This window comes from Marmota marmota, unplaced genomic scaffold (genome assembly GCF_001458135.2).
Source record: "Marmota marmota marmota unplaced genomic scaffold, marMar, whole genome shotgun sequence".
In the NCBI taxonomy this organism is placed as follows: Eukaryota; Metazoa; Chordata; class Mammalia; order Rodentia; family Sciuridae; genus Marmota; species Marmota marmota.
In genome coordinates, this window is record NW_026000037.1 from 60,501,441 (window position 1) to 60,516,194 (window position 14,754).

At 34.1% G+C, this 14,754-nt stretch overlaps 2 protein-coding genes across 14 annotated transcripts in view; one reads left to right on the plus strand and one right to left on the minus strand.

Moving 5' to 3' along the window:
- The window catches only part of Scrn3 (secernin 3), a 31,423-nt gene extending 25,268 nt beyond the window's left edge, over positions 1–6,155 (plus strand). For all 5 annotated transcript variants that reach the window (XM_015479329.2, XM_048812520.1, XM_048812519.1 and 2 more), the window contains one exon: positions 1,175–6,155. In XM_015479329.2, coding sequence (XP_015334815.1) covers positions 1,175–1,345 — 171 coding nt within the window. In that variant the 3' untranslated portion in view covers positions 1,346–6,155. The remainder of the gene's footprint in view (positions 1–1,174) is intronic.
- Gpr155 (G protein-coupled receptor 155) overlaps positions 4,673–14,754 on the minus strand; it is a 69,532-nt gene continuing 59,450 nt past the window's right edge. For 8 of the 9 annotated variants that reach the window (XM_048812516.1, XM_048812513.1, XM_048812511.1 and 5 more), the window contains 4 exons: positions 13,426–13,521; positions 11,255–11,319; positions 9,511–9,648; positions 4,673–6,948 (listed from right to left, as the gene is read on the minus strand). In XM_048812516.1, coding sequence (XP_048668473.1) covers positions 6,651–6,948; positions 9,511–9,648; positions 11,255–11,319; positions 13,426–13,521 — 597 coding nt within the window. In that variant the 3' untranslated portion in view covers positions 4,673–6,650. Of the gene's footprint in view, positions 7,002–9,510; positions 9,649–11,254; positions 11,320–13,425; positions 13,522–14,754 lie in introns of all 9 variants that reach the window. The other variant, XM_015479333.2, reaches the window with a different exon arrangement.

Sequence of the window (14,754 nt, forward strand, 5' to 3'; positions counted from 1 at the left end):
TTTAGGAACTTCTACTGGATCCCTTTACTCCTCCTGTGCAGTTTCCACACAGCCTTTGTTGTTCATAATTGCTCTCATGAGCTTTCACTTCTCTTTTCCCCATTATACTGCTTCTGGGAGATGACTTTTATAGAGTTAGTATTAAATATTTGTTAAACTAAAAAATTAAATTGCTTATTGGAATTACAAAGTAATTTGGGGATAAAAATGAAAAGCTTGGGGCTAGGGTTGTAGCTCAGTGGTAGAGTGCTTATCTGGAATGCATGAGGCACTGGGTTCGATCCTCAGAACCACATTAAAAAAAAAATCCACCTAAAACTAAAGATACATAAATAAATAAATTTAAAAAATTAAAAGCTGTTACTGTTTAAAAGATGTTAATTGTTGATTGACAATATAAAGTCATGGAAAAATAATGTAATTTGAGGATGATATCAATAAGCTATGTTCTAGTTCTGACTCTATAACTACTTTTTTGTTTTAGGGAGACTCAGTCCTACTGATAGCTTTAATTTACATTTCTTGATTACTAGTGAGATAGAAAATTTCTATATTTATTGGTATAAATATTAAATGACTTGGCTGGGTTTTTTTCATAGCTTATTTCTCAGTTGATTTAAAAAATTTTTTTAGTTGTTGATAGACCTTTATTTATTTATATGTGGTGCTGAGAATTGAACCCAGTGTCTCACACATGTCAGGCAAATGTGCTACACTGAGCCCCAGCCCCAGCCCCTCTCAGTTGACTTTTGGGTCATTTATGTTTGTGTGTTTTGCATCAAAGAGGCAACAAATACGAATGTTAACTTTGTTATGTGCAGAGATTTTGTTGTTGTTTTAAAATATATTTTTTTAGTTGTTGATGGACCTTTAGTCATTTATTTATATGCAGTGCTGAGAATTGAACCCAATGCCTCACACATGTGAGGCAAATGTTTACCACTGAGCCACAATCCCAGCCCTTGTTGTTGTTGTTTTTGATGCTGATAATTGAACTCAGGGATTTCATTCAGTCTAAAATAGAGTTTCATTCCTTCTATATTTACATATTAGAAGGGGTAACTAATCCAGAAGTAGAAACCACAGTGAACAAATCTTGTCTGTGAGGGTGGGTTGGAATTTGGATAGATTCATGTACTCATGTATGTGTATTTGTGTGCTTTTCATTGTTTAGGATAAAGCCAGAACAATATTGGATAACATGAGGAAGCTGGAGAAAGAACTATTCAAAAAGATGGAGTCAGTCCTCCAAAACAAGCATCTTGATATGGATGAAATTGCTAATCTCTTTCCTCAGAGTACAAAAGATGAAATTAGAATTTATAAGGCAAATATTACTTCATAGTGAGTGATCATAGAAATGGTAGAAATCTCCCTTAAAGTCAGAATCCATTGTCTTGAGGTAAACCTACTTAGCTATTATTCTTTAATAGCATTCAAGTGATAGTTCAACTGTTAAAACTCATGTAGTTTTGCTGAGATACTGACAAAGAAAACATTGGAACCAAACACATATATCATGGGGTAGCTAGGTGTTATTCCAGGCAATTATTTCTTTTAGCCACAATAACTTTTTTTTTTTGTCACAATAATTAAGTACTCAGGTGCTGGGGCTGAGGCTCAGTGATCCAGCACTTCCCTCTCATGTGTGAGGCATTGGGTTTGATCCTCAGCACCATATGAAAATAAATAAAATAAAAGTATTGTGTCCATCTACAACTAAAAAAAATTAAGTATTCAATTCTATATAAAGCATAAGACATTAATATAATGCATGGATTTATACTTATAATTTTGTAGTTCCCTCAAATCATTTTATCAATTATTTTAAGTTATTTTAGTAATGAAAAAAATATGAAGTAGTGAGTTTTCTTATGCTTTAGGCAAATATTAACCAGTGCTAACAAGAGAATTTTCTAGATTTACACACTAAATCTTTATCATTGTATTAATTCTGAAAATACACTTTCATTCAAACACACTCTATATCAAGAGTTGGCTTACCAGTGAACTTATAGCTCCAATTGTTTAGCCTTCCACTGTCTCTTAGAAACCACTATTTAGTTTTTAGTTTACTTTGTTTTGCTTTCCCCAGAATGTTGGAATCATACAGTAGGTGTTCTTTCAGATTGATTTCTCTTGCTTACTAGTAATATATACTTAAGTTACTCCGTGTTTTTCATGACTTGACAACGCCTTTCTTTTTAGCACTGAATAATATCCCATTGTCTGGATGTATCATTACTAAAGGGCATCTTGGTTGCTTTTAAGTCTTGGCAGTTATGAATAAATCTACAAACTGCCATATGCAGGTTTCTGTGTGGATGTAAAATTTCAACTTACATTGGGTAAATACAAAGTGTGCAATTGCTGGGTCATATGGTAAGAGCATGTTCAGTTTTTGTAAGAATTCGCCAAAAACTGTCTTCCAGAGTCACTACCATTTGCATCCCCACTAGCAATGTTGCACCATATCCTTCCCAGCATTTTTTGTGTCAGTGTTTTAAATTTTTACCATTTCTAATAGTTGTGCGGTTGTTTCTCGTTTTAATTTGCAATTCCCTAGTGACATGAAATGTTGAACATCTTTTCATTGTTTATTTACCACCTGGGTACATCTTCTTTGGTGAGGTGTCTGTTCAGATCTTTTGCCCATTTTGAAATCAGTTGTTTGTTCATTTTCTTATTGTTGAGTCTAAAACTCTTTCAAAGACATTGTTTTTGGGTTAAAGTCTCTTAACAAATACCACCAAGAGCCTGGTAATTAATCTTTCCTCTGTATTTATCTTATTACACTTTCACCATTGTTTTTTATGTTTCAACTATGCTGCTCTTTCAAGTCTTGGAATGTGCCCAGTTCCTTCCTCATGGCTATACCCTCTGTTGTACCATTCATTCCGTGTTCTCACCTTTTGTAGTTCTTTTAATGGTTTTGCCAAGACAGGAATTCCTTAAGGAAGTTTTCCTCAAACCACAAGGTCAGGTCTCTCTTAAATACTCTTGGAGCCACATGCTATCCTGATCACAAATTAATTATACATTAAACATTTACACAGAACATTAAACACAGTAGAACAAAGCTCTATGAAACTAGGAATCATATTTGTTCTTACTGTTGTATGCGCAGTGTTCAGTATTGTGTCTGGCATGTAATAAATGCTATTAATAGATATTTGCAAAATGAATATTCAGATACTGACAGGAAAAATTTATACAGTCCTCTGCCTATAAAAATGCAAGGTTGCAAAAATTATCTAGATAATTTATCTATACAACTTGTTAGCTTTTGATAAGTTTCAAATCAAGCTGTTGCTTCTTTCCATATTAGAAATGGGAATGTATCCCCATATGAAAGCAAGGATTATTGGGGCTGGAGCCATGGCTCAGTGGTAGAGGACTTGCCTCACACGTGTGAGGCACTAGGTTCAATCCTCAGCACCACATAAAAATAAATATATTGTGTCTATCTACAACTAAAAAAGTTAAAAAAAAACAACGATTATTAATGTATTATTAATGTATGTAATTATTAATGTAAATTAATATAATATAGCTTGACTTTCACTGTATAAATGCAATGTGGTATTGGGCTGTGAGTACTTGTGGGGGTAATTAATGCCTTGGGATATATTGTAAAACATTTAAGGTTTTATTAAATTTTATCTATTTTAAGAGTAAAAAAATATAGTTGCTGAACTAAGCTTTTTATTAGGTCAACCCTTAAATTATGTTATAAACCAAGGGAGTCATCTAATAAATTGAGTACTTTACAAAAAGCTACGTTGTTTGATCTTGATGAAAATATCAGTTTATATATTTATTGTTAAAAAAAAGAATGTTGTCCTAGAAATAATATGCAGCCTAGAATTTTGGAAAGTTAGTTCCTTCTTGTAAAATTTTCCAAAAACAGTTCTACATAGTGAATTTTTCTCTTTTGAATTAATTACTTTAGATTTCCATCATGCCAACTACAGAACTTTAAAATCTGTCTTTTCCTGAAGAATAGTGATAATATGTATGGTCCTGAACTGTGTTTCCAGTCATCATTCATCACATGGGTATAAGATACAAAGGGGCAAAAACCAAGAGCTGTATTCTGCTGCATAACTTTTGGGTCACTAATCATTATTCTCCAAGTAAATATACTTTATCTTATTCTAAAAATATTAAAAGCAGAGCACAAGTTAGGCATGGACTTGTTCATTGAGAGTTAAGATAACAATAGACTATGCTGAAGATTAGTAAAAAAGGGGTAGATTTTAATCAAAATTGTATCAGATAATTTTCTCAGCTGTGACTCTACATATTAAAAATCATGAGATGTGGCTCAGCAGTAGAGTGCTTGCCTAGCATGTGCAAGGCGCTGGGTTCGATCCTCAGCACCACATAAAAATAAATAAAATAAAGGTATTATGTCCAACCACAACTAAAAATAATATTTAAGAAAAACCATGAAATGTATGTAAGGCACTCTTAATTTCATATTAACTCACTCATAAAAGGTGTTTAGTGAATTCATAATTGGGGAAGTTTCTATGCATAGGACCTAACGGGTCATGAAGAAAGGGACAGTCTTAAGAAACTCATTTAAGAAAACATTAAGAACTTAGATTAAAGACCCATTTGATAGTATCTGTATCATTGCAGTTGCCCAAAGAAAAGATGACAGCAGTGAAAGTTAAAATAGGTAGTTTATTCAGAAACTTGCTTTGTCAGTGAGAAAGTAACAGTTACAAATATTTTCATTTAATAAAATTAGCATATCCTTAATCTAAAAACATCTCTTAAAATCCTTTATCTGAAACTGCAGATCATTCTGATCTAGGATTTTCTTTTAGTGTCTCCCATGGAAAAAGAGGTTGCAGAATCCTTTTGTGCAAATAACAGAACATATGCAGTATGACTTATTTGTATGACTTGTTCATAAATAAAAAATTTCTCCACTTGAGTTTGAGTTGCCTGCATGCATGTGAGTGAGTTACATCTCTACTGGAACAGCAGTGAGGCTTTATGCTTACTCCTGAGCATTCAAAGAGTATTAACGTGGTCATATTTTTTTAGAAAAAGTTCCCCCACAAGACAGTTCTGTTTAAAACACGACCATTCTCTAATGATAGCTTGAAATTTGTATAGGTTAATGGTATACTGAAGTAAAATTTACTTGTTAAATACACTAGGCTTCCATGCAGGTTTTTAAAAAATTTATATATCTGTTGCATTAAAAGGGCAATAATTTTCTAAACGGCTTTATATATAAAACACTAAACATGAGATAAACATTTCAACATATTTTGAGTAAGTTAAACTGACACCTAATAATTAAGTAGATGTTCAAAAATCATGTGAATAACTCCCTTTAATTTTCTGAAGATGAACTTTATCTGAGGGTGTTATGGTCTGAATGTGTGCATCCCCTCAAATTCATATATTAAAATGTAATATATGGGGAGTGGGATGATACTGGGGGGTGACTAGGTCGTGAGGGTAGAGCCCTCATGAATGGCATCAGTCCCTTTCTCAGGGCTGAAGAGACAAGAGTTTTTCCCTTCTACCATGTGAGGTAACAGCAAAAGGGCACCAGCTGTAAACCAGAAATCAGGCCTTCACCAGACACTGAGCCTGCCCATGTCTTAAATCTTAGACTACATAGCCTCCAGATCTATAAGAAATAAGTTTCTGTTGTTTATAAGCTATCCAGTTTGTGGTGTTTTGTTATAGCTGCCTTAATGGACTAAGATAGCAACATTTAGTAATTTAAAAATTTATAGATTTTTTTTTAATACATAGAATTCATAGACTGAATTCTAAAGGTAGTCATAGGGTGCTATGTCTAGAAGTTCTAACTCTTGACTTGGACTATATATATGGTCCTTTTTATTCACTGCAGGGAGAAAAGTAGTAGGGTTATTATTCTGTACTATGTTGCTTTGTGCAAATAATAAGTGATACATCACATGGCAATAATTTTTTAATATTTAAATAAATATGCACAAATTACTATCTGTAGCACAAAAGTTAGAAATTGGATTTTGATGATAATATTTATGGAGGTTTTTATTCCTTTCCTAATGACATAGATTAGTACTTTGGTTAGAAGAGCAAGAAGAGACAAGCCTATTTAAAAAAAAAAAAAGGCAGTGATTCTAATTTGTTAACGAGTTTTTTCGAAGAAATGGACGGGGGCTGGGAGGAATAAGAACCTCTTATTAGATTCAGTAAAATTATTTTTTTTAGGAAGTGCCATCAATAAATGTAAAATTACCATAATTTTATGTCCACTTCACCAGAACATCTGTCAAATTTGACAATTAAAAAGAACTGTCAATTGGATATTGATTTTGAAGTTATAGCAAACAGTTGCAGGAAGAAATCATTTTATAATGTTGCCACACTAGTATTATTTATAGTAATTATTATATTCACTATCAGAACTTTTCCTTTTGTTTTTTTCTTTTTCCTAGGTCACTTTCCTATGTGTTTTACATACTAAAACCACAGTGTTAGCATGGGGCGGGGGAAATGCAGCTTGTCAGATTTTACAGAAGTGGCAACTAAGACTCGGAGAGGTTCTAACTTGCCCAAGATCACACAGATAAATACTGGATCTGGGGCTAGAATATGATTCCATGGGGGATTCTCTCCTTTATCATTTAGGACTTAGGAGAAAGTGAGGATGGGGGTGAATGCTCAATTTCTTTATAGCTTTCCTGTTGGGGGCTGTTTGCACTAATAGCAGAAGTCTGTTTAGGACTCTTTTGAAGAAATCTGTAAAACAAGTACTCATCCCGAAATTCATATTCATTGGTAATATGTTGGATGACTCCCCCTTGCACCAGTCTGTCTCCATATATCACAGCTTCACCACGGTCAGAGGCAAGGCCAACTTCAATTAGCCAGTTCACCAGGTCACAGCCACAGAAGGTCCCAGCAGAAGTCTTTGCACCACACCTGTATGTCAAAGGAATGATTCACCCATATGTTCTGTAAACCTGGTATCAGCACTGTATGGTAGAGGACAAGCAAGGAAAAAATAGAAGGAAACAAGGGAAGACGGCACGATAGTTAAAAGCATGGCAGGAATGAAACTGTTCTGAATATAAAGGAATTGTTAACTTTCCTGACCCCAGAAAGACTCCTGGAGAAAAATAAAATATGCCAATAATGCTTGTGAAAACAGAAACACTTCAACAACAAAAAATGGACATAGGTAATGTCTGAATATTATATGTTATAATTTATTATATTCTTATTTGTGCTAAGTAATTTTAATTGTCTCAGGAACATTACGTATTTTTTGTAAACTCTTAAGAAGTGACTATTTTTATTAAACTACTCAAATCAAACTTTATTTCCAGCTTATCGTGCCCACAAGTAGTCTTTCTTTCCATCAGCAACCAAAGCAATCATACTTTTGTGTTTGTCAGGATTTGTTTCATTAAAAAGCAAGAAAAGAATAAGTGAGATCTGTCTTGCTACAAATCTTAAGATTTTTTAAAATGTGCTTTATAAATCTACTTCTTGATCACTTAAATTTTTTTCTTCTTAATGCAAATATGAGGTCCTTCAAATATGTTCAAATAAACAAGGAAAAGAGAAATGAAAAAAAAAAACCAAACCCAATTACATAAATTCTGTACAAATATGCAATAGACAACAAAAATCTGTCCACAAGCATCAGTCAAGCTGTAAAACCTAAAGTGCTTGACAATGGGAAATAGCAAATGAAGATTGAGATGAAATGAGAAACAGGTGACAAGAATTTAAAAACATTTTATCATAAATAAAATATACGTGTATCATATAAGAATTATAAAAAAGGTTAATAAACGAAAATGTTTCTCAAGTATGTAAAAATCACAGTATGTTTTGTTTTGAGGTGCTGGGGATGTCACCCAGGGCCTTCATGCTTGTTAGGCAAGCACTCCACCGCTGAACTACATCCCCAACCCCAGATTACAATATTTTAACTTAGTAATAAGATCTCTTAACTTAATTCTTTGCAACTGCAAACATCATTTTGACAGAAGCCTGAATGTTTCAACCCCTGTCTGAGCCTTCTTCCTGTTTGTTGGCTTTTAATTTATAGTCCTAATGACTTCTGTCCCAGACACCAATTGAATAGTTTCTTGAAGACTGTGATCAGGCAGCTGTAACAAAAGCCCATGGAGATGTACAGAGTGTCAGAGAATGTGATGCTGTACAGGCAGTAGAGCCTGGAAAGGGACAGGGAACAGGCCAGAACACTACCAGCTGGTGCCCATTCAACCATCTGGGACCAAGGCAGCCTGGCAGCCCTGCAAATGGTAAGAGCTACACTTCCCGACAGTTGGCAAGCACAAAAGGCCTGACAGAGATAACAACAGAGTTTTCTTTTTTTAATTTTGAAAAGCAGTTGAAAAAAAAGTTGTTGATAATATCTTGAAATAATATCTTGAAATAATTGTGCTCAGCCCTTTAAGGGTAGAACATTAACTTTTCTCCATAGTTTACCATTAGGCTAGGCATATCACGGACATTTTGTCACCTAATTCAAACAATATTGAGAGTCAGATTTTTAAAGAAAAGGAAAACTAAGGCTAGAGAATTGAACCTGCCTATTGTCACACAGCCAAGAAACTTCAATTCAGGAGTTGAATTCTAGTATTAACCTATACCCAAATGCTTCCCCTTTCCACCATCTAACCTAGGCTACCTTCTGATTATAATGGCATGTATATTAAATATAGTGGCATAATAGGTGCAAATAAACTATCCTATATAATTTTCAGTTATACACATGTTACTTTCCTTATGTTTTATTTTTCTTTCATGACAACCAAAAATATTTGCACTACAAATTTGTTTATTCAAAGTTGATCATTTCTTGCTGCAGTATATTCCATACCTTGAAGATATAATGTTAATAGACCAAAGGAAGATTAGGACTTGAAGTGAAATATAAGCAGCAGAATTAATTAAGAGGCAGAAATTTTATTATTATTATTTGTAGTACCAGGGATTGAATCTGGGGCACTTTACCCCAGAGCTACATCCTTTTTTTAAAAATTTTGAGACAGGGTCTCACTAAGTTAACATGGCTGGCCTTGAATTTGCGATCCTCCTGCCTCAGCCTCCCAACTTGCTGGGCTTACAGGAGTGTGCCACCATTCCTGCCTTCATTTTGTTTTCTTGGAAACAGCATTAGTAATATGAAACAATATAACACTAGAAAATGGGAATAGAAAACCATTTCTGAATCCAATGTATTTCAAAGCTTTGTGAGAGACACTAATGGCCAACATGAAGTGAATGTTAATATTCTACCACATTCTGGTTTGTTTTAAAGTTCTCACATTTTATGTAGAAATCAGAAGTTATATGATATTTTAAAATATTAAAATCAAAATGATATGTCTTTTTCATATGCTACTTCTTAAACTATAAACTGACCCATAACTATTAGCCTATTAAAATCCAAAAATAGTTAATCTAAAATATAATTATTTGGATCTACAATGGCAATTTGCTCACCTTCTTTCCTTGACGATGTTACGGATACAGAGGTCACGGTGATAATGGATAAATTGTTGACAGGTCATTTTAATTTCCTCAGAAACAGGAGAATCTCTGTTTTCTGCTGTTTCTTTATTGTTCCATAGAAATTCAAGTCTGAAAACCAAAATTTAAGGAGTTTATTTTTTCTTACTGGAGATTGAACCTGGAACTTTGTGAAAACCTAGGCAAATGCTCTACCACTGAGTGACATCCTCAGCCCCCCCACCCCCCACCATTTTTGTGGTCCTGGGGATTGAACCAGGGTCTTGTTACATGCAAGGCAAGCACTCTACCAAACTGAGCTATATCCCTAGCCCCTCAGCCCCTTTTTAAGAAATGTTTTTGTCTTGATACAGATTCTCACTAATATGCCCAGGCTGGCCTCAAACTTGAGGCCTCCCAGGAGCTGGGATTATAGATATATACTACCATGCCTGACTAAGGAGGCTATTTTTTTTTTAATTATTCACTTTCTTAAAGCTTTTTTTCTAAAACTTTATTTTACTTTTATTTTTATGTGGTGCTGAGGATTGAACCCAGTGCTTCACATGTGCTAGACAAGTGTTCTACCACTGAGCTACAACCCCAGCCAAAGGAGGCTATTTTTAATGAAAGAAAAGCATGGAGAGAGAATCCTTTCTGCTCCATCAAAATGGCTGTTCCAAAGCCAGTCACCAAATTTCCCATCTCATCTACAACACAACTGATTCTGCATTTGGTTTCCTTTTCACAGAAGGCTGGGTGAGTGACCTAATTATTTTATAAATCCTCTAGACATTTTTGGCTCATTTCAGTTTTTACTAAGAAATATTCCTTATACTACATTTTACTGTTTTGAAACACAAAGATAACTTAGAGATCAAATAGTTTACTCAATCATTTTGAAATTTTGGTATCACAGAGGCAAATACTGGGCTCTGGAGTACAGACTGGTTTTGTTTTGGCCAGCTCACACAATAGAACTGTTGAGTAGTTCACATTATGAAGCTGATAACTAAGTTCAATAACTTTCTTACTATGCTTTTCCTTCATGAAATGATTATGACCCTAACAATGAAACCTTAGTGAATAAGATGATGCTGATGCTGCAGGATAAGAAAGAAAGAAGAAGAGATACTGTTTTGGGGCACTGTTCATAGAGCAGGTAGGATGAATTCTGTTAGCACTTCTAATTTCTACTAATTTTGACTTTAAAAGCAAATGAAGTACAAAGATTTGTCCCTCTGCCTTTTCCTCCCACCTACAAGTTGCAATACTTGTTACTTTTTTAAATTCTTGATCTTAATTCAAAGAAGCCCTTTACCAAGCCAATAAAATAATTTAGAAAGAAAAATTGAGTTTTCTATAAGTTAGTTTGATAGAGGAATCCTGTTGTCAAAAGTGAAAGACAATCAAATATACACCTTTGGGGGAACACCACTTACTACTTCCCTTTCTAAAGATATGTTCAAGTTTTATTTAACTTTATGTAGCTAATGGCATAGATTGAAATCAGAGTCCATCAGTTTTTGTTAAAATGAAAATTATATTGCTCCATTTATAATAGTTCTTCCAACATTTTCTCTGCAATTATTTACAACTATGTGAATCAACAGATAACCCTTGTATGGTGTTTAGTGGTGGTCTAACAGTTTAAAGGTATAAAAATATCAGTATCTTAATATAATGGCTTTGTCATCAAATTTAGGGATATAGAGATTTATTTCAAAACTAAATTTACCTTCTTTTGAAAGGCAGGATGATTAAATGTTTGTCCAATCCAAAGATTCCAAAGGAAATAAATCCCTAGGGAAGAAAACAAAATTATTTTTTCTGAATGCAGCAATAAAATTGTAAGAGTAGGAATTAAGGAAGTCACCAAATTTAGTGCTTGAGGAGGCAAACCTATAGTGTGATTAGAGCAACATTTCAAATGGAGCATACAAAGCAGGTACTCTAAAGTTCAGTACCTGGAACCAGACATGTTTGCTGCCTCTTCCCAATCATTCTGTTCTAATTATGATGGGTGATAAAAACTAGTGCTGAGCAACCATATTCCTATGACTTCTTACTAAAGAAAAATGAAAATATTTAAGGATTATATATCTTTGTTTTCTTGTTTTTGAAAAAAAAATCTCCCACTGTGCTTAGGTATTTATTGTTTTTTTGTTGTTGTTGTTGAAACTTCATAAATTACATAATTAACAAGTGCTGCAATATCCAATAATAATAACTGAACATAATTTATGTGAAGTGATACTGGCTAGTGGTTAGGGAAAGGGCTTGAAGAAATTGGAGTAATAAGGCAAACTGGCACCAGATATAAGCCACAGATCAGGAAATTTAGGACTGCCTGGGAGAAAGGGAGCTCAGCTGCCATTTGTGAAGCATACTGAGGTGCAGGTTGGTGGAAGGTGGGATGGAGAAGGCAATATAACATTATACGAAGGGCCCAATTTTCTTTACCCCAAACTATAAGCAGTCAGAAGGGAATATCTTTCTCCTCCTCTCCAAGAGGAAGACTGGATGAGAGTGAGGTTTGTGTGTCTCTCACTCCCTTGAACTACTTGTGTGGGAGCATTCCTGGCACTAATTCAGTTCATGACAAAGTGCTGTGCAATGAAGCTTTCTCAGCCCCAGGACTAGGAGGGCTAAGCTTGAATTGGCTTTCTAAATGCGTAATGCCACAGAAGACTGAGATTTTTCAATCTAGTATTTTATAATTCTTGGATACAAAGTCAGATCTTAATATCACAATGTAAGATATAGTTATCAAGTAAATCTTGGGAAGTTCATATTTGTTGTAATAAACTGACACAAATAACCGAGGTAATTTGTACCTTTAGATATAACCATTTGTTTCCCACAATAATGGCAAAACAAATTGGAAATACTTCAAGAAATTAATGTTAGGAAAAATCTTGCAGGAGCATTTATTGACACGTCTTAACTAACTCTTGGCAAGTTATTTTACATTTAGTAGGCAACATACTGATTTCAAATACAATATTTTTTCAAACTGATATTCAATCTCTGGATGAGGGATGACTATTCTCTAATTAAAAAGTAAGGGGCTGAGCTGGAGATGTGGCTCAGTGATAGAGCACTTGACTAGCATATGCAATATCCTGGGTTTGATCCCCAGCACCACCCCCGACACCCACAGTTAATGAAAAGATCAAATTTTGAAATTTGCACCTAAAAATATTTTCCAATATGTAAAACGTATTGTTAAATATGTATTTTAATAGTGTCATGAACATAGACAATAGCACCTTTTACATCAGTTTTTTTCATGGAATTTTAGTTTTCTATGTTTTAAACTGGGGATGATAACATCTATGTTGCAAGTATTATTGTGATGTTTAAATGAGGTAATGAATATAAAATGCATAGCAATTTCTGGCACACAAATAACTATCAAGGAAAGACAAGTATTACCCCTGACTAAAGTTTTATTTACACACCACATGATTTTAAAGTAAAGATTTAAGTATCTGTTGTTCAAAATGTAAATGAAATAATATTTGTCCATCTAAGGGGATAAATCCTTTAAAGGAAGGTGAATTATTTTTCCCAAAGTGAGTTTTTAAGATTACAAAAAGTTTAAAAAGAACTTAGGACATCTTGTCCCTGCTTAAATTATGATTCTTTATCTCAAAACCAAAGCAAAAAAATTATTTGGTATTGCTGGTTGAAACACTCAATGTACATTCTGATGACTTTAACCAATATAATAATTCATCTCTACTAGAAGACAGGCAGCAGCTGTCAGCTGTCATGTATACCAGCAGCTGGCAAACAAACTAAACCCTATTGATTTAGAAGAAAACAACAACATCCGCATACCCTTCTCTGCATTCAACTCATCCAGGAAGACAAAAACCCCTCAAAGTTTCAGTAAATAAGTACCTGGCCAAAGTTAAACACAGCACAGAAAAACTGTAACTCAACATATAGTCTTCCAGGCTCTTGGTTGAATAGCCACCATAAACAACTGGAAAGATTCTATAAAGAAAAAAAAAAAAAGAGTTTTTTAAAATGAAGCATGCTAATCATTTCTCTCCATACAGAGCACTGTACAATAACTTTTCTACCTAATAATTAGGGGGGGAAAGACTAAAAGGAAAAACACTGAGAGAATACAGAGGCTTTGTCTTTCAAACAAGAGGTTTCAACTACTTCTTCTGACAGATGTCTTTCAAACAGCATCTATTCTGATCAGATTTGAAGCAAGAAGACATGAGCCATAATACAGAGACTTACATAATATACCAGGACTGCCGACTAGCCTAAGACAGGACTGATTTTAAAATTAGTTCTACACAATGAAAATAATTATATCACTAAGAGGAATTCTTGGCAGCCTTTTTTTTTTTTTTTTAATTTTTGTCCTTAAACAGCAGATAAAGTGTAGCTGGCTGATATCATACTATGTAACAAGCATTCTGTGTGAAAAGGGCTCGTAGGTTATATGGCCTATCTCCCACCTCTAGGCAGGTTACACTTAAACTACCTTTAAAAAAATTATAATAACTAGCTGGGCCCGGTGGTGCATGCCTATGTAATCCCAGCGGCTCAGGAGGCTGAGACAGGAGATCACAAGTTCAACACAAACCTCAGCAACTTAGCTAGACCCTATCTCCAAATAAAATATAAAAGGGTGGAGATATAGAAATCATATCTGGGTTAAATCCCTCCCCCCAAAATCACAATATTCAATATTGGTGAGAGCACTTTATAAATCTATACTATCTACCCTTTGAAAAACAATTTAGTAGAATACGTCTAAAATCATAGAAATATTTATTCTCTTTGATCCAGGTTTCTCAACTCTGGGAATATATCACTAGAAAATATAATGCATGGAGATGTTTTTTAGAGTATTTTGAAAAGTTAGGAACAATTCATAAAGAAGTGGTTGAGTATATTATATAGCTCTCTACTGTTTACTGGGGAGCCATTTAAAGTATTAATTTTGGACACTCTGAAAATGCTTGACATAAGTGAAAAAGCAGGTTATAAATATATGTATTATTAGAACCATGAAAAATGTGTTAAAAATTCAAAAGCAGGGGCCAGGGGTGGTGCTCAGTGATACAGCCTGTGCTTAGCATGTGTGATAACCCTGGGTTCAATCTCTAGCACCCCCTTCCCCACAAAAATGTTAGATGTCAGTAATTTTTTTTTTTTTAGAGAGAGAGAGAGAGAGAGAGAGAGAGAGAATTTTAATTTTTTTTT